Here is a 19985-nt window from a genome sequence, read left to right as displayed (position 1 = left end):
GAAGAAACAGGCCGAGGAAATAGAGGTGATGTAGGCATCATGCAAGACATAAAAGTTTCGACCATAGTGTTGGGTATTTTTGGTTTAAAAGATGGTGGCATTTTGTTTTCGTGAGCATTTTATTTTTAAAGAGTGGCTTTCAGGTGGGAGGCTGCTTCTTCGTTCTTGAAGGAAACGTCAGGGAGAAATTTGCAGCGAGTGTGTTGCAAAGGATCGAGTCGTGGCTTTGGTGTGACTAATACAGAAATTCAGTTTTAACTGAAGTTTGGTTCTTCCACTGAGAAATCACCAGGAGGAGGATGATACAGAGGGAATCTGTAAACCTGGTAAATTTCAGTAGTAGGGAAAGGTGAAAACAATAATATAATCACTTTACCAGTGACTGACAGCAATTAACAGGGACATACGTTTAAACAGCATCTTCAGGTCCAGTTTTGCAGAATATTGAAGCTTGGTGATAGCAGGGATTAGCAAATCTCAATTGCGTAGGTATGATTATCTCATTTACTTTATTAAATGTTTTTTATTAAACTGATTTTTGTGGCAACAGAACTATTGCTGAGAAGTAAAACTTTCAGTAGAAAGGTAACAGATGTAACAGGAAAAGGGCTTGATTAAACAGGGAGCTCATGACAGAGCTCCAGTGCAAAGGGGACATAATATACAGGAGGTGGAAGCGCAGACACAGGCTACAAAGGAGAAATGTAGCAATATTGCCCAGGCATGGGAAATGGTGTTAGGAAAGCCAAAGCTAAGCTAGATTAGAAACTAACAAGAGATGTGAATGGTAACAAGATGCCATTTATCAGGAAAAGGATTCAGAAGGAAAAATGCGTTGCTTCTGCTGAGTCAGCTGAGTGCTTTAGTGACAGCAGACACAGACAAGAGTGAGATAGTCAATGTAGTCCTTGCCTCAGACTTCACCAATAAGGTCTCCCAGGCCTTTTGCCACAAGGCGGGGTTCAAGGAGAGAGGGAACTACAAGCTGTGGAAGAGGATGGAAGCAGGGATTGTTTGCCTGACAAGTCTATGGGCCCAGGTGGTCTGCATTCAAGGGTGCTGAGAGCTGACAGTGTCTTCACAAAGCTACTCTCTGTTGTCTTTGAAAGGCCATGAGATTGGGGGTCATTCCTAAAGACTGGAGAAAGGCAGATCTTGCATTCATCTTCAAAAAGGGCAAGAAAGACAATCCAGGGAACTACAGGCTGGTCAGCCTCATTCCTTCCAGCTGTGGGAAGATCATAGACAAAGCCATTTCTAGGGATAAGAAGGAGCGGGTGTAACTGGGGATAGCCAGCTTGGGATCCACCAAGGATGAATCATGCCTGACCTACTGGTTTGTCCTCTGTGACAAAATACCTAGATCTGAAGATGAAGAGTGTTGGATGTCATCTACCGTGGACTTAGGAGGACCTAATATAATAAGCCTTTTTAGATACCTAAGAGGAGATTATTGGGAAGGTGGAGCCAGTCTTTCTACTCAGGTGCACTGCAGAGGAATGAGAGAAAGCCCAAGTTAGAACAGGGGAGGTTCCAGTTTGAAGTAAGGAAAAGAGGACAGGTAGGCATTGGAAGAGGTTGCCCAGAAGATTTGTCACATTCCTGTCTTTGGAGGTTTTCCAGCTCCAACTGGACAAAGCCCTGGGCAAGCTGGTCTGAATTCAGTGTTGACTTTGCTTTGAGCAGGAGGTTGCACAGGGTGACCACTTGGGCTCACTTCCAAACTGAATGATTCTGTGATTCTTAAGTAACGTACTGTTTGTGAGGAGCAGAAAACAGCAAATATAGGGCAGTAGAGTAATCTCAGAAGTGGTGAATAAACACATTAATGTGATACTGATTGAAATATTAATTTAAATGTACAGTATAGAATGTGCTGTAGAGTAGAATGTAAACTGAAGGATACCAATGCTGGTAACTCCATAGCAGAAGATTTTACTCCAGTCTTCTAAAATTCTTTGGAGAAGATGTCAAATAAATAAGAACTAATTAATGCAGTTGTTGTGATTAATACAGTTGTCCAGACTACTAAAGTGTGTGAGTTTTGAAATGTCCCTCATGGGAGAGAACTGAGAAATTATGTTGCCATGAATCAAGTTCTGGTTAAGATCCTAAAACAAAAGCTGAAAATGGAAGTTCAGTTTTTCCTGCTTTTAAGATTTTCCTTAATCTACTTTCTTAAGACTTACATTAAATCTGAAGGTGATCTGGAAAAGGTATTATTGATAAATAAGCAAAATCTACCACTGACAAAATTATTAGATTAGTCAGGAAGAGACAAAATCTTGAGGAACAGAAGAATACAAAGGCAAAAAAGTGGTGAATTGATACTATAGTGGTAAGTGAGATTAATTGTTAATTAACACAGTGCAGTGGAAGGAATTTTGTGCTACTGCTTCATGTTACTGGGTTTTAAGTTAACAGCTACAGATGTTGAAGATAGCTGAAAAGAATATCCCAGTGAAAGTCCTTTTACTCATCAGTGTCAATGAAAAATATTAAAAAAGTATTGCTGAGTTTATAAAGAATGGGTTTGATAATAGCATTGCAATATCAATGGAAGGTGTGCACTTTCTTGGAAAATTATCTTCAATTGTACACCTGTCTCGAAAAATAATAGAAATAGGATTTCAGAAACAGACAGGTGAAAATATAACTATATCTGAAAATGTAATGTAAGTAGATCTATTTAACTGAAAGTGATGATGAATAAGATAATACATGTGTATGCCTGAAAATAATAGCTGGAAAATAAATTAAAAGAAAGAGGCTCTTACACCCGGGAAATCTAATAAGTCTATTAAATTGGAAGACCAGATATTCTGTACAGTGCTCAATTAAGTTTGTGTGTATTTGGCAGAAGACAATAGTATGCTCAAGAAATGAGAGACTCAAAAAATTCTTGGATGTTTTAAGAATGACTCACTAATTAACTTTTTCCCCCACAAGGATTTAAAGCACTTAGTCCGTGTTGGGAGGTTACTCCATGATTGTCAATTGTAGGGTTTTTAATATTATCTCACCTACTGCAGAGAGTTTTGTTACCTTACATTTGGTCTTCTCTGCCTATCATCAAGCGGTTCTTATACAAAAGTGAAGAAGTGTCAAGAAGAGACCTGAGTTGAGAAGGGTGCTTTCAGGGCTGGGCTAATGGGTCAATGCTTAGTTGCAAGAGGCTGGGCTTGAGTTCCTGTCCCTGCTTCACGAGTTGTCTGTGCGTTCCTTTCAGTTACTGCTTTGTGCAAAACCACTTCTGTTCTGGGTTCAAGGTGTATAATGTAGGCCCTCTAATCTCACAGCTCTGTTAAGAACTGCTACATAAAAGACAGTGTCATCCTAATTTTTTTCCTGTTTCTTTTTCCTAAACTACATTTGAATTATTTTTTGTACAAAGATTCCACTTCAACAAGAAAGTCAAGGAGTGTTCTTGTGCAGAGTAACCCCCGGCACCATCGTTAAAATGCTGTACTGTTCTTGCTCCAAGGCTATCAAATGCTAAGTGCTGACTTCACCACCAGAGAAGCAGTTTATGAATGAAAACATGAATTAATGTAATTGGATCTTAGGTTTATAAGTATCAAACCACTGTGCTGGTCTGTAAACATGTGGAATAGGCCACTACCGAAAGCAATAATTTGCCTTTTGGACCAGGCCAGTTATTGGTATCAGCCTGCTTGACAGTTGTGATATTGTGGTCCAGTAAGGAGAGTGTGCTTATCCATTGACTTTTTTCAGATGGTGCAATTTTCAAGACAAAGTATGCCTAAACTGAGCATACTTCAATGGTTTTATAAGCCCCGTTCCCTCCCTTCTCGTGAGAAATTTCTTGTGATACGTTAGTTATAACTGCAGTAGCCTATGCCATTGTAATTTACCCTTGAGAACAGAGAAAGAACTGCTGCAATTTCATATGCAAATAAAAAAATAAATACAGAGAACACTTTTGAAATTTGGATTTTAACAGTTCCTTTACAATAGACTTCTTTGAAAAGCTAGAGCTAGAAATAAATCTGGGAAGTGTTACCTTCAGGAAGATTAAAATAGAATTAGTGTGTTTATGCTTGGTCTGTAAATAATACAGGAATCCTGAATTGGCTGCAAATGATTGTTTAAGCTACCTGTTCTTTATGTACACAAGTATATATTCCTAGAAGAAGCCTCAGAAAAGAACATAGAGGATTTTTTGAAATTGGTGGTTTAATTTTACTGTTTATATTCAACAGAGGGCTTAGCAGAGTCCTAATTTATATGGTACTGAAATTTGGAAGGAATATTCACAGAACAAAGAAATGGAAGAGATAGCCTACCCACAGAACTCGGGAACAGCCTGAAAAATTGTCAGAGGTAGATGCATTAAAAAAGAGGGTATGTGCTTTCCACACACATTCAATTCATTTTTAGTAAACATCAGAGAGAGACTGAGTTGGCTGGATGGGGCTTGCACTGAAGTCTCTGCTTGATCAGTGAAAAAGGAGAGTAACTAGTGTGTAGTACTTACTAGCAAAAGCTCTTGTGGCCACCAGAAAATGATCTGACATGTAGCAAAGATTAAGGAAGAGAGAAGAGGCTCTTGAAGAGGGTTCTTAACTCTGCTGGGGCCATTGATAAAATCCCTATGAAGTCTGCTGTGTGTCGAACTCCTTGATGATTTTAGCGGAGAGATTCTCTGGTGTCTCGTGAAAGCTCAGCATGAGATAAAGGTTCCTGGAGACTTCTAGGCAAGTGTTGAGGGAGCAGGCCACTAGTGCTGGTGTTTTGGCCAGAGAGGTAAAAGTTCACTGCCTGGAAATCAAAAGGAATTAATCAGACAAAACCTTGGAAGCTCCAGCTGAAAAAGCTGTCCAGGCAGTGCTTTTGAGCAGAACTGGTAAAAGCCTTTTCAAGAGCGTCTTCTAGATAACTGTATAAAAAAAAATAAAATGTCCTGATGTGTTTCAAATGAGATTCAAAGGGGTTATTAACAATAACGCTTCTCATCCATTTTGGAAAAGAGCAGGAAACTTCCTTTCCCGTATTATTTCATAAATTGTTAATTACTGATTAAGTTAGAGAGATATCTATCTTTGTAGGCACAATTTCTGATGTAAATGAAATTCCTTAGAGCTTTTGTTAAAGAAATTAACAGAGAAGGCTACAGAGTGCAGGAATGTATTGCTATGAAGTGAACATATTTTTTCAAAATTTGGTCTACCCTTTTCCTCACTTTATTCCATTTGTGTTGGCACTATGGCATCTTAGAGCTCTGGGTAGTCATTACTTGACATGAAAACCTAGGCTGTCACAAGGGGACCTGGATAAGTCACAATCCAAGTTATAAATTTTCTCACTGTTTCAGATAAATATAAAATTGGACAATATATTTTTCAGATTTTTAATATATATGTCAAATTGTATACTAGCTGTTTTATAGCTCTTATGTTGTATGTTAACAGTGAGCTGTTCTTTTCAAAGTTTCAAAAGTTAATTTTTCTACAAGTAAGATTTTTTGGTTATTCTTAAGTGATCAATAAGAAAGCACTGTATGTGCAAATAATGTTAAGGAGAAGGGTAGCAATTGCTTTTCTTGAAATTTACACTTGTTTTGAATGTTTTTCAATATTCTGTATATGTGCAATATCAAGAATATGAAATATTTGTTCCATGTATGTAAGAATGATTAATTTAGTTTCTGAACATCAGATGTGTCAAAGAATGAATTTGACATAATTTCAGATGTAAAGCCAAATTCAAGTTCTGCAGCTCTGAAGTTCACAATCAGTCATCTTCTAATGAGGATAATTAATTCATATATAATCCTTGCTGTATTTAATATAATTTAATTTTACAATAAAAAGTCTTCTTTGAGATAGTTAGCCACATGTTGTTTGAGTTATGTTCCATATGAATAAAGGTGTCATTTTTCTTTTTTTTTTTTTCTTTCTTCTTCCTCCAAAGACACCACTATGGCTGCTACAGTGAACTTGGAACTTGATCCCATTTTTTTGAAAGCCCTGGGCTTCTTGCATTCGAAGAGTAAGGACTCTGCTGAAAAGCTGAAAGCGCTTCTTGATGAGTCTTTGGCCAGAGGAACTGACTCAAGCTATCGTCCATCTCCAAAGGTATTGGTATTGGAGAGCATAGGTCATTTTTGTTTGCCTTTTAAATTTTCCTGCTATTCCTAGCTTGTGTTTTATAGCTGAAAAGTTAAGAGAATCAGAAATTGAGGAAAAAGAATAAGTAATTTTGGAATGTTCATATTCGTCATTCCTCTTTTATGCAACATCATCTGTTCAAATAATTGAAGCTAGTAAAAAAAAAAAAATCTTTATTTTGTTGATGTACCAGGACCTGTAAAAGAGATATTCAACACCACATTGCAAGCGTCATGGTGTTGTAATAGTACTTTTTGTGTTCGCTTTTATGTTGGTTTTGGCATTTTTGGTAGTAAGCTATCATACATGCTATTGAAGATGAACCCAGAATAATGGATTTCTCCAGTTATGAGCAGAGTGAAAAGATCTTTAAAATGAACATTATTTTTGCCATGGATACGTATGAAACAAAACAAGCTGTTTACTCATAAGCTTTCTCTCTTTTCTTGAAATTCTGTTGATGAAGTCACATGAGAATGAAAAACACCAAATGGTTCAGATCAGAAATGATTTGCAGACTGAAACCTTCGCCATCCAACGGACAAACATTATTTTTCATCTACTGAAAATCACTAAACACCTGCTAGAGAGAATATTTGAATCTAAGATTAGCGTATGGAAATAACCAAGCAGGGACCTCCTCATGTTGGTACATATTGCCATATGGATAATGAGGTAGTGTTCTCCCCTAGGATGCCTAGATGTCAGCCTGTTACGTTCTAACGATGGTCCGTAAGCTGATACATTAGTAATATTTCATTTCTACATTGAGGTGGTTCTGAACGACTAAAAGGCAATATTACTGCTACTGTTTACATGATGCTTGTAATGTCCTTTCTATTCAAATTGTTAACTCCTTGAAACCTAAACTGCAGTTCCCTCTGACACAGGTCTCAAAACTCTCAGGACCCCTCTATGTCAGAGCTCAAAGAAGCATTGGTTTGTAGTTTAAAGAGGAAGCAGGGAGCCAAATAATAGTACAAAGAGCCTTGGGAAGCCAGTTCTAATAATAGCTTGGCTGGTAGTCATCTGCCTTCAGGTGAGACTGAGGCTAAAGCCAGAGGAAGAAGGTTTTTTTCCCCTCTTTTCAGTGTGTCTCCAGTATCAACTGGACAGGAAAGCTCAGAAATGGAAAAAAGTACCAGAATTCCTTTCCTTGTATTCTCAGGCTGCAGGATTAGTTTGTAGTTGACCGTGAAATCCAAGAACAGAGTAAGGAGCACAGGATTACTACAGTCAAGTAGATGAGGAAATCCACTTCTGACCCTGGATGCAAGACGAAGTCAGCAAACCTGCGGGAGGGCTGAAGCTCAGGATCTGTCCCAGTATGCAGCAGAGAATTACTTCCTTCTTACCAAGCTGGGAGGGGGTACCTTGCTCATGCACTTTGCTGTAATTAATCACTCATTTACAGACTCACTTCCTTATTATCCATTGCTGACAGTAATGCATCATTGATAAGAACTATTGATATCTCTTGATATCTAAATTTATTAATCTGATAGGTGAATATGGACTGAGATTAAGTGAATGTCAATATTTTTCTCAATGAGGGAATGAAGTATTGATGTCTGGTGACATCAAATGTCAACTTATATTTTCAGCTTATATTGAATTTTGTCCTCAGAGCTATCTGAAAATTTGTGTTCATTATCTCTGAGTTTTAAAAGCAGAAAAATTTTCCTTTTTAATTAATGTTCCAAAGAAGATCTGTCTTTGGAAAAAGCACTTTTTCCTCTGGAAAGTGAGTGATAAGGAGAGGTTTTAATAATTGACTGCAGCTTAAACACACTAATTTGTTGATGTGATATGAAAATATTTAAGAAATGTTAAAAAAAAGGTGTATACATAGGTGATCAATGCTGTATGACAAGTTGTTTGCCTAACCTGTTATCTAACTAATTGCAAACTAGGACGTACATGAAGTATAGAGTGTGCCTTCAATTTTTTTTTTCCCTGTTTTTAGGAGGTAGAGCAGCCAAAAGTATCTGTTACCAAACCTATTTCCAGTAAGCAAGAGCCTAAAGCTGCTTCTAGTTTGCCTTCTGGCAACAACAATGGCAAGCCCACTGCATCAGAAAAGGTGAAGAAAGAAACAGAAAAGAGATCTGCTGATAAAGTAAGTAATTGTTGTTCTCTAGTGAAATAACTAGGTTAATAAACTTCAAGATGTTTAGATAAAAGCTCTCGTTTTTAACCTGTGTAAGTCAACTCATCTACTTGGGCATAGCCTTGTGAGCTGCATTATCCAATCGTGTTGCCATTTAGGCAGTCCAGTGAAAGTCTTGTCATAATTATTCTGTGAATGTTTTTCATGCTTATTGTAGAGGGATTGGACTAGATGACCTTTAAAGGTCCCTTTTAACTCAAACCATTCTATGTTTCAAATATCTTTATAAGAGGTTACTAAAAAGTAGCAAGCTGAAATGTAGGATTCCCAAAGCTTTTTCAAGGATTTTGACTTGAAGTATAAAAAGTGGACTTGATATTCTAGTTCATAATTATTTTGAAGAAAATATGTATCTGAGGAAAATATGTTGTGTGTATGCTGTGTAGAGTACACCTTATACTGCTAACCTAGTTGTTCCAGACATTTTCTCATTTAATATCCGTTAGCTTTTTGCATTTTCACATTCTCTGTATGTGTGTCTAATAGATAAAAGGGGATACGGCTGAAGGAGCTGATACACCAAAGAAGCCCAGACTAGAAAAGCAAGAGGCTCGTTCCTCTCCTATTACGGTTCAGACGAGCAAGGATTTATCCATGCCTGATTTATCTAGCTTTGAGGAAACCAGTGCTGATGACTTTGCTATGGAAATGGGATTAGCCTGTGTTGTTTGCAGGTAGGTCAACATTGCTTCATTGCAATTGTGTTTTTGGGTTTTTTCTGTGTCCTATTGAGTTAATGCTTCCTGTAGTTTTTATTCTGGAAATCACTTAAGCACATATTCAAAATTAATAATACATGTAAGCATCATTCATGAATAAGAATGACTTATTGAAAATTGAACCTTTAATGAGAAAACAAGCTTTTCTTCAGGAAAGGTCAAGTTCAAAATAAAAGTAGACAAGATGCAAAACCTATCATGACAAATACTGATTTTTATTTATGGGAAAATAAGTTGAAATATTTATGGCTAATAATAAGCATTTTAAAAAATCAGTTCTCTTCTGAAAACATTTTTAGTAGCATTATGAGATCTGTGTGTGTTGCTTCTCTTTTCGTAATCATTTAACATTAGTTTACTCATAACCACTTTTTTTCAGTTAACAGCATAAATATATCTTGCAGTCAAGACAGGTTCTTTTTACTTTTCAGTAAGGGCTCAAAAATTGGATCTGAATTGGAGCCGAAATAGTAACACCTCAGTACATATGAAATGTAAAAAGCACTGGATGCTCTGTATAATAACTCAAGTATGAATAGTGTTTAGAAGCTGACGTATTTTAGTGACTCGATCAATTGTGAGTGAAAACACCATGCCCAGTTGCAGAGTAGGTGAGGTTCATGGCCGAAGGTTCACGGCCATATTTATATTGCTTAAGAAGACAAGTTAACAAGAATGAAGCTGTGAGTTCACAAATGCGAAAAGAGCACATTTGAGTATTAACTATTTCTTTTTTATAGATGTAAAAACTATAGTAGAAACATTTAAATGTTTCTTCAAGATTTGCTAAGTGTCAAATGTATTTTCACTGTGATTAGGAGTGTCCTGGTTTTGACTGGGACAGAGTCAACTTTCTTCATAGTAGCTAGTGAGAGGCTGTGTTTTGGATTTGTGCTGAGAAGGCTGATCACGTACTTATGTTTATAGTTGTTGCCAGGACAATCAAGGACTTTTCAGCCCCTTATACTTTACCAGTGTCTGCAGGTGCAGGAGAAGCTGGGAGGGAGCACAGCCCCAATTACTGGCTTAGGATTTGACCTTAGGTTTAGGATTGAGACCCAAACTGGCCAATGGTCTATTCCATATCATTCATGTCATGCCCAGTACAGAGATGAGGCTCTGTCCAGAAGTTCTCTTGCGTGCTCGGTCAGCTCTTGTTCTCTGTCTCTCGGACTCTTGGGCTCTTCTCTTTTCTGCAATTGTGTTTTTGGGATTCTCTGCTCTGGGATCATTAGCCGAGAATGGGCTCAGCTTTGGTCATTGCGTGGTAAGCAGTTGCACCGTGTGTCATATCACAACTCACCAGTTACATGGCTCTTCCATTAAAGGAAGAAGAAATAGCACATGCAGTTTACAGATGATAGTGAACTCTGCTGTCAAAGAAACCAAAAAATACATCTTTAAAAAAAATTCTGGTTTTAAAAGAACAACCTTGGTTTTTATGAACGCTTTCTTGTTTGTTTTCTGGAAGTAAAAAAAATCATTAGGTTTGTTTCTTGGTTATCATATAATTTAAAAATCAGTCTGGTTTAACTTGTTTCTTAACATGAAGAGTTCATGGTTTTTTAATCAGTCTGGGATTGTTTTTTGTAATTTTAAAATAGAGTGAGTCTTCTCCCTTGAGACATGGGGTTGAAACATCACTGTTTTGTTCTGACCCAGTTTATTTACGAATAACAAACAAAGAAAAAGGCTTTTGAAATATCCTGCATCTAAAATAATAGGCCCTGGAATTTCAGAAAGGTTTCTCCCTCTGTTTTTAAATAGCCCATATAAAAGAGAAATATTTCTTAGAAAATGTTCTAGCATCCATATGGACAATACCTTCAGACTTCATTTTCCTGTATATAAAGAAATAAGGTATTACCTTTCCCCACCTATCTACAAATAGAGTTTCCATGGTTACCGGGGTACCTGCTCCTCAGGAATATGAGCAAAAGCAGCTTAGCAATTAAATAGCCTGATTTGTCATCTGAAAGAAAAAAATCATTAGGAAAATGGTATTTGGCTAATTCACAGACATACTCCCAGTCATGTGTCTATCACTAATTTGTCATTTATACAGCGTGATTACTTTCACCAGAAGCCCATGCAAAATTAAGTCCTCATCACCAGCTTACATGTTTGCTTCAAGACAGGACTGCACAGTTAATCCTTTCTATTCCGTCTTTCCGTGATTCTGGTATTATCTCAAATTCCAAGTCTCTATTTGTGTGGCAGGGACAAAAAGGATGGCTAATAAAACATCATTGAAGTAGTATACAGCCTGGGTGATGATGCTTTTAAATCCTGTAGCAGAAAGCACTCTTACAAGATTGTCATTGAGAAATTTTTTCTTCTTGAACTGTATTTCTCTACAGCTTACAGCAAAATTATCCAAATGTAGACTAGGCCTTCTTATGCTAATCTAACGAGGAAGTCATAATTGGTATACAGTGAGGTCTCTATAAAATCCCCAGGTGAAGCAAATCAAACAGAGATCAAAAGTGTCATATAAACATGTTTAATAGTATAGAAGTTTTAGATTTTCTTGAGAGAATTTACCATTAGAAAATACAAAATTTCTAAAATATCTGTTAGAAAGAACTCATGCAGGAAGAAAAGAAATACATTTAATTTGACACAGGTAGAAAATATATGTGAAAGCAAGAATATTTTTAGTTTTTATCTTAAGCCTTGCAAAATTTGCAACAATTGGATAATCCTTTCAGTGCTTTCTCCCATAATCTGTTTTTAACTATTTGCTCTGCAGGCAGATGACAGTTATTTCTGGGAATCAGCTAGTGGAGTGTCAGGAGTGCCATAATCTCTACCACCAGGATTGCCATAAACCTCAGGTGACAGACAAGGAAGTGAATGATCCTCGACTTGTATGGTATTGTGCCCGCTGTACCAGGCAGATGAAGAGAATGGTAGGAGTCAGTTTTTTGTCTCATACGAGCACTATCTGAATACAGCAGGCCATTTCTAATATGTAGATTATTTTATAGGTTGCAGGAATCTTTGGAAGCATGTTGGAGAACCATTTTTCTCAGCAGTGCTTCCCTTGCTGCAGCTGTGTGTTTTTAATGTAGCATCTCAAAGAGTATTCTGTCATGTGCTTCTTAAAAAAGGCTTTTTAAAAAGCAGAATTTGAGTGAAGAAGAGTGAAATTGGATTATTTCCTACTTGGTAAGCAGCACTTGAAAACTTTTTTTGTTTCAGGTGATACTGAGTTTTAGTTCATTTCTACCAAGCAGCCCTACAGTTTTAGTTTTCTTCTTAGCTTTGGACATGAGTGGTTGTTTTCCTGTAAGACAAGACGGCAAATTTCAGTCCAGGTCTTAAGTGCTGAGTGTTTTCAGGCTTGATAGTATGCTATGGGTAGCACATTCCAGGAAAAAATCCCTTTATTTTGGTTGATCTGCGTGTTAATTTCTTGGCTAAACAAACAGATTATTCGTGATCCCACAGGAATCCCACTCATCATGTTGTGAGAAACAAAACATCAGCACTACCTCCACATCCCCTGTTACCTTATTTCTTGGACACTGTTCAGCTTGAAATTGTGAAGGCTAGATTGCAATCTGATAGTGCTCGTGCTTTTTGGTAACAGTCAAAACAGTCAATGTTATGGGGCCCATAACTAATTTGGGGGGGTGGTTTTCTACCACTTACACAGGCTCAGAAGACACAAAAACCACCTCAAAAACCAGCTCCTGCAGTGGTTTCAGTTGCACCAGCTGTGAAAGATCCATTGGTCAAGAAGCCAGAAATTAAGTTAAAACCTGAAACCCCAACAACTTTTCTAGCATTCAAGAGAACAGAAGTCAAGGTAACGTAGCTTAAGTTTTCCAGAGGATTAATTTATATTTCACTGCATAGATTATAATTTTTTCAATTAGTTTGACCTTTTCTCACAAAAACCATGAACAAATACAGTCTGCTATACTATGTGTACTGAGTAATACTATAGCATAGTGGTTTTGCGTTAACACTAAAAGAGTGGGAAGAAAAACCTCAGTTCAACTATGAGTCCCTGAGGCATTGAGCTCGTGACTGTGTTTTTATGTTACAAGGGAGAAAACAGAATTTACTCTAGGGATTTTTTAATGATATTTTATGCAAGTAGAAATCCTCATAATTGTATAAAAGATATAATTTGCTGTCTGTGATCAAGTAACATATGCATGTTTTGGTGGTTGTAAGGCTTCGCCTCAGGGTAGCAGGGAAACCCTAGCTGACTCTGAGAGATCTAATTTAGGAGTCTGTGCCTTCTCATATATGTTGGCTAATGTTTCTGCTTCTCCAAGTTATTTAATAAATATTGTCGGAAGTTGGTCAAAGGTGGTAAACCGGAAGCAGCATAATAAATAAGAAGGTAGTCCAACAAAGCATGGCCCTAACCTAGGAAAACACATCTATAACTCAGGGTCAGAATAATTATTCATGTGCTCAAAGTTATGCTTGCCAATGCTCTGCCTGGATGCGAACCGTCATGAATAAATAACATGATGGCTATTGCTCAAGCACTTATACTTGTGCATAACTTTTTTCACCTCAGCAGAGTTATTTATGTGTGTAAACGGGTTGTAAGAGTGATGCCTGATTTCATCCATCATATTTACTGTTTAGAAACTGTCTGGATATATTATGGAAGGGATTTTACTTCAATAGAGGATTTTCGTTTCCATTTTGACTCTGCCGTTTAGTGTAACTCTGGCTTAATAATTTCACGTGTGTATTACCCCCAGGTGAAAAGGAGGGATGATAGGTTTTGAGGTGTGGGAATTGCAGTTAATGTGTAGCACTTTGCAGGCAAAGAAAACTTTGTGAGAGGTTTGTCTTTTGCACTGCCTGAATGGGAAGAATAGAGGAAAGAAGTCAGTGACTGGTTTTTTTCTGTTTTAATTGCATCTCTGGTACAGGCTGCTAGGAACCAAGACAGGGGAAGGGAAGAAAAGTGAAAATTTTAGATGCTTCTGCTTTGACCAAAAGACTGTAATAAATGCAATACTGAATTGCTCATGGTCTGATTTTTTTTGTCTGAGCATGTGTCATCTTATTAAAAAGTGACACCAGGTAACGACAGTAGACCATAAAATGTGGTGTCTTGCCTCCCTTTTTTATGCTTCACAAATTTGGGCTTTTTCTAGTTACTTCAGTTTAACCATCTTTTAGAGTTTATGGGGGATCACAATGCCATATGATGGCCTGTTAGCTGTGTAGAAGAAAGAGAAGAAAAGGTAATATTACTTTTATGTGGCTGTGAAATTAAAAGTTGTCTGCACTTGGCATCCTTTCCTTTTCTTGTTGATACTTTTAACTATAGTGACCAGTGATCAAATATTGTCCACTGGGTATTCCCTGGGAAAAGAACTGAAAGAGAGGCTTGATCTATTTCTGCTGTGATGTGTTACACAAATAGATGCTACTATAATAAGAATGCTGTATTTATTTTTAGACCTCAGCAGCAATTTCAGGGAACTCGGCCAGTACGAGTGTTTCTTCTTCAGCAACCAGTGGCCTTACAGGATGGGCTGCTTTTGCAGCCAAAACCTCCTCTGCCAACCCATCAACTGCCAAACTGGGATCAACAGCGCAGAACACCAGCGGGAAACCTGCAGCTTCTTCAAATAACCAGAAACCTGTGGGTTTGTCAGGGTTGGCAACTTCCAAAACAGGACTAGGATCAAAAATAGCTTCTGCCAACAACAGCACAAACCCTGTTCAGCTGAAACCTCCTCCGCCTCTGACACTGGGGAAAACCACTCTCAGCCGGTCCGTAAGCAGCGACAATGTCAGCAAAGTAGGTCTTCCTAGTCCCAGCAGTACTGCGCCGAGCACCAGCAGCCAGGTGAGCGGCGGGAATGGCAACAGTGGGACTGCAGGTAACAGTGGGGGCAGCGCAAGCAAAAGCACAGCAGATACTGGTAATCAGTCAGCCTCCCTCAAAGGCCCGACCTCTCAGGAATCTCAGCTCAATGCTATGAAAAGGTTGCAAATGGTCAAGAAGAAGGCTGCTCAAAAGAAACTCAAGAAGTAGTGTGGCTGCTTGCTAATTTTTTTGGTTGTGTTCTGCCATAAAGCAGCGTTGGTGTTTTTCTTAAAGAAAATCCCCAGGTCACTGGACTGAAACAGTAGTTAAATCAGGGAAGCCCAAAACCTTTGTTATACAGGAGGTCAAACTTTGATAATCCTAGTATTCCTTCTGACTTTGCAGATCTATGAATTTAATATGTTGGAGGAATTCACTATTATATGCTCTTGTTTTTTATCTCAAAGCGCTGAAACTTGAAATCCTAAAAGTTGGGTATTTTGGAGTATAAAAAAAAACAGATTCATGTGGACACTTAATAAATTGAACTAACTGAAACTGTTGTTCTTAAATGTTGTTAATAAAAGTGTTATTAATCTGGGAAACCATTGCTGCTTTTTTTTCATTCATTTTCCATTACTTAAAATGCTTCACCTATTTAGAGTTGTCTATATTGTGCAGAGTTAATGAAGTTTATCCTAAATGATACAGTTCTTTAGGGAAAAAATGTATTTTTTTTAAACAATTGCAAAAAATTAATGGTTAAACAACAAATTTTATTTGAAGTGAGAATTTTAAGTGGCCTATTTTATTTTTATACAGTGAGAAACTTCAAGGGTCCTGGTGGTGGTGTAATTCTCTGAGGGAGGAGATAAGAGTTTTAGCAGAAGATAAATGGCTCCTAACCTGTAAAAAGAATGAAAGAGTGCCAAAACAGTGTTTTCAAGCTCTTTTAATCTGTGAAGAATTTTAATATTGTCCTGTTGAATATGAATGGAAAATAAGCGGTAGGCAGTGTATATTTTAATGAAATGCACAGTTTGATTGAACCATGTTGCTTTGATGTGAGAGAGGGAAAAATAGAAGAAAAGGAAGGGAATTGTCTTAGGTGTCAATAAGTTAGTTTCCTTTCTGGCACACCTGAAACACAGAGGACTTTTTGATCACCTAAGTATTCCATGCTGTTAAGTATTACTATAAAATTCACAAGCTTTGCATATGTCAAAGGAGTATTGCCTGCCACCCTATCTTGGAAAATGAAGCCGCTACTCTCTTAACTGTTCTACGATAGCCTGTATGATTATTATTTAAAATTACTGCTTTCTCATACAAGGAAGGAGCAAAGACAGAAATCTCTTCAGTAGTTAGTGACAGTGTTGGTCACTGTTCCACACTTCAGATAGATTAACTTTTTTAGCCCTGTCAGCTAGTTTCTAGATAAAGGAGAGGAGTTTGTTGCTTTTTAGAAAATGTCTGTTACGGAGTTTTGAAATCAGTTGGAAAACCTTTTCCAGCAATTTCTCTGGGAGGTAGAAACAGGAATAGGTGCATACCAAGTGCATGTCTTCCTTCATGATACTCAAAATAGCGAATGGGTAGTGGCTATTCTAAAAGTTCAGTTTCTTTTCCCTTTCCCTCAGTGATTTGTGTTTCGTAGGGAAGACTCCTTGCTCATGCATGCTTTCCCAAATCAGCTGGAAGACCTCATATTTGAACTTACTAGCAAGCATTGCAGAACTTCTTCTAACTGGATATTGTCATTGGATCTTCCAAGGCTTCTATATAGGTGGGTTTAAGCGTGGGGAGAAGGGTTGGAGGGCCAGAATATGTTGGAGATTTAGAAGAGTCTTATTTTTATAGATGTGTGGCAAGCTCCTTGCTTGGATTTTGGATTGGTGAGCCTGCCAACAGTGTCTGAAGGCACAAGGGCTGGGGTCTGGAACTTAGGAGGCCAAGCATTAGGATCCATGTAACCCAGAACGGGGATTCTAATATGCCACTAATACGCTCCCTCCCATAGCCAAAGGGTTGGTTTGATTTGGGCAGGGGGCAGAGGCATTCAGAAACCCGTTTCCTTTCTCCTCAACTCACAGTCTTCCTTTTTTCCTCTCTCCAAGTTCCTTTGTGGATTTGCAAGTGTCTGAAATAGTGATATAAAGTATGTTAGCTATTAAAATATGTCAAAAATATTTGTAATAGCACAGACTTCTAAATAGAAAAGATTGCTGAGAGATCTGAATGTATTCCCTTAGCCCTTCATGAAAATGAGGGTTTGTATTTTGCTTTCATGAAGGATAATGGAAAAAAATTGGGTTTTTTAACCCTGCTTAGGCAAAGTTTTCTTGTTTTGTTGTTGTGCTGAGAAGTTGTGTGGAATACATCACTATGGGAACTGTCATATCTGTGTTTACATATCTATGTTGCATTGTTATTGAGTGTCTGAATTCCAGGAGGAAATGAAGCAGATGCCACGGGATTATTGCAAGAGAGAAGCTGTGCCAGGCCAGAGCTGCATACAGACATCAGTAGTGTTCAAGGTGCCTTGTATCCTAGCAGCACTTTGGGTCTTCTGCCTAACTGCTAATAAAACTACGAACTTGAAGGGGGGACAGGGAGGGAGGAAGAGGAATTTGTCTCTGTGTGAGTATTGTTCAAGCTGAATAGGTTCAATTCCCACTTCCAGGGCGTTGGGTGGGATCAGCTTTGTCTCTTTATTTTGCAGAATGTAAGTTGCTTCCACCCCCCAGCACAGTCTTGCACTTAGCCTGTTTGCTGTTCCAAAGGAGGTTTGTAGGCACTGTGACTGCCTTGCAGGAGCTTCCTGTGGAGCCATTTGGGGCTTTTTCCTGACTCAACCTGGCGCTTGCACCCGCAAGCCTCCCTTCAGCTCTTTCTGTGTATGCTGACGGATTCTGCTGCACTCCTTCAAACTCATCCCAGCCACATGCAGGTTACACTTAATGCTTTACCCACCACAGCTAAAACAGGTAGTTAAGAAAGTATCAGGTGTTCCAGCTCTCCACTTTCACCCTTGAGCTGTTCTTTTCACAGCTTATGCTCACTCCCTTTGTCCCAGCTGCACCAGGTTTTGTTCGGCTCTCAAGAAATGGCGCAAGCTGAACACTGGAAAAGGATCTGGAGTCTTGCTGTCTGTGACCAGCACTCAGCAATCCTCTCTTCCTTCTGTGATGAGGGGAGCATCTCTAAACATGAAAACATCTCAGACTTCCATAGGTAGGTGAAAGCTACAGCTTTTCTTCACCATCCCTTATTTTAAATATGTGTAAAGCTGATACATGCAGCTATTTCCCATACCTCTTTTCTCTTCTCCATAATTAAGATTTAGGCTAAGTTTCCTTAAGCATCCAAAGGAGTAGTTTCATTTACTCAGGATTGCCTTAGCTACCTGGAGAATTTGCATGCTTTTTCAAATACTATTTCCTGTGGAGGAAAAAAAGAAAGGTTCTGTCTTAGTAGTACCTGCAGCTTCCAGGGTGATTTAAAAATAACAGCATGAGGAGGAGGAATCCAGAACATGAGTGCTTTTCGATCAGCCCATCCTTCTTCCTTGCTAGCACAGAAGGCTTTTAATAGTGGTGTAGTGGGAAAGGACAATGAAAACAGTTTCCATTAGCACACAGAATGCATATTTTCTTCCTAAATGTTAATCACAAAAATGTTGTCTATGCTATGAAGTACAGCGTGAAGATAGATTCTTTTAATGGCTGGAGTGCTCCTATGTGAAGTGTTCATTCTAGTAGTGAAACCTGCTCCCACAGGATACAAAGGAGTTCAGGATATAGCATAATTTATATATGCTATACCTTTTATCCATGCCTGTCTTTTCCCTCTAATAAGGCCAAGTCTAGCTGGACTTGCTGATATCACTGTATTATCAGAATCTGCAATAGAGCTGCAATTTGTATTGGCAAAAGACTTTCTTCCATGGTAGCTTTCCCAGCTTCCTAAATGAAATATAAAGTCTCCTTCTGTTGGTATAAAAATGTCAGTTAGGATTGTGATTCTTTGAAGTATTATATCAGGAAGGATTTATAACATAGACCTGGTCTTTTAAATCAGGTGTTTAGCTTGAATATGTAAGATAGGCAGTGCTGAAAAGCAGAGCAGGTTGAAGGGAACAGTTGCTTTCTGCTTTGAAGTTATAGGTAGGATGGAATTAACAACTGTATTTTCAGGAAAGAGGCCTGTTCTACAGTAAAATATAACACTTCAGGTTGAGGAACCTAGCGTAGGGCAGGAAGAAGGGAGGCCTTTCTGAATTTTGAGAAGTATACCTCATACTTAGAAAAGAATAACTGGAAAATAGTCCTGTGGTTTTTCTATCCCCAAACCAAATTGTTTTGTGATTTACTATGAAAATAGCAGCTTGACTTTCCTTATCCATTTTATAAGTTGGTACAGTAATATTTTACTTCCACTTAAATATGATGTTTTCCTCATAGATGCCCAAATTCTCATACCTTTAGTAATGGGAAACAATAGGTTTCTTTGGTTCTGTGAGTGCTCCTTCTGAATGGACTATGGGATGCTGGTGATATCTGGGTCTAAGAGGAAAGTTCTAATGCCAAGTTCTGTAATTTGTTTTAATAACACGAGCTTTTTTCTGATACACCTCATGACAGACCTCTGGCTGGACACAGCAGTAAAGAGTGGTCACGACCTCAGGAGCAGCTGGAAAAGAACACAACTATAAGCTGACATTTGGAAACTTGAAGTGTATTTTGAAACTTGCTCAGTAGTTTGATAGTGTTTGACAAGTTCTAATATATTGATGGATAAGCTAGGATGCATACTAGAAATGCAGTGTTTTATCTGAGGCAACTATTTCCTCTGCTCTGCTAACTTTGCAGTGTTGTTTTTTTTATAGTTCACAACAGAAGGCAGACCTTGGATAGCATATAAAGCTCTTTGCTTTTGGACAAAGTCTTATTTAGAAAAAAAATAAACATATCCTTAGAAAAAATATATTTTTATTATTGCAATAATTTAAGATTTTTTTTTCATCATTTCTGAACAAACCATATTATAATAGGAATTATCAGTAATAGATCTACAGGCACAAGGACTGTCACAGCTGTGTTTCCTATTGCAGGTGTTAGGTCTGCTTCACGTATCTGCATTTTTACAAGGTATCTTAAAATGACAGC

General features: G+C 38.0%; 1 protein-coding gene across 1 annotated transcript; it reads left to right on the top strand.

The window, feature by feature from the left end:
* Positions 1-4231: 4231 nt before the first annotated feature.
* Positions 4232-15114, top strand: INTS12 (integrator complex subunit 12). The gene is made up of 7 exons (XM_010073647.1): positions 4232-4365; positions 5935-6098; positions 8098-8250; positions 8788-8975; positions 11773-11932; positions 12682-12834; positions 14464-15114. Exons 2-7 carry the CDS (start codon positions 5943-5945, stop codon positions 15043-15045), a joined length of 1392 nt encoding a protein of 463 aa, XP_010071949.1. The 5' UTR covers positions 4232-4365; positions 5935-5942; the 3' UTR covers positions 15046-15114.
* Positions 15115-19985: the final 4871 nt, after the last annotated feature.

This window comes from Pterocles gutturalis, unplaced genomic scaffold (assembly GCF_000699245.1).
Source record: "Pterocles gutturalis isolate BGI_N339 unplaced genomic scaffold, ASM69924v1 scaffold30092, whole genome shotgun sequence".
Lineage (NCBI taxonomy): Eukaryota > Metazoa > Chordata > Aves > Pterocliformes > Pteroclidae > Pterocles > Pterocles gutturalis.
The sequence above is the reverse complement of the archived record's forward strand: the minus strand, read 5'-3'. Positions and strand labels throughout refer to the sequence as shown.

Coding starts and splice junctions, on each gene's coding strand:
- INTS12 (XM_010073647.1), top strand. CDS start 5,943: ATGGCTGCTACAGTGAACTTGGAACTTGATCCCATTTTTTTGAAAGCC. Junction 6,099..8,097: donor GCTATCGTCCATCTCCAAAG/GTATTGGTATTG, acceptor CCCTGTTTTTAG/GAGGTAGAGCAGCCAAAAGT. Junction 8,251..8,787: donor AAAAGAGATCTGCTGATAAA/GTAAGTAATTGT, acceptor TGTGTCTAATAG/ATAAAAGGGGATACGGCTGA.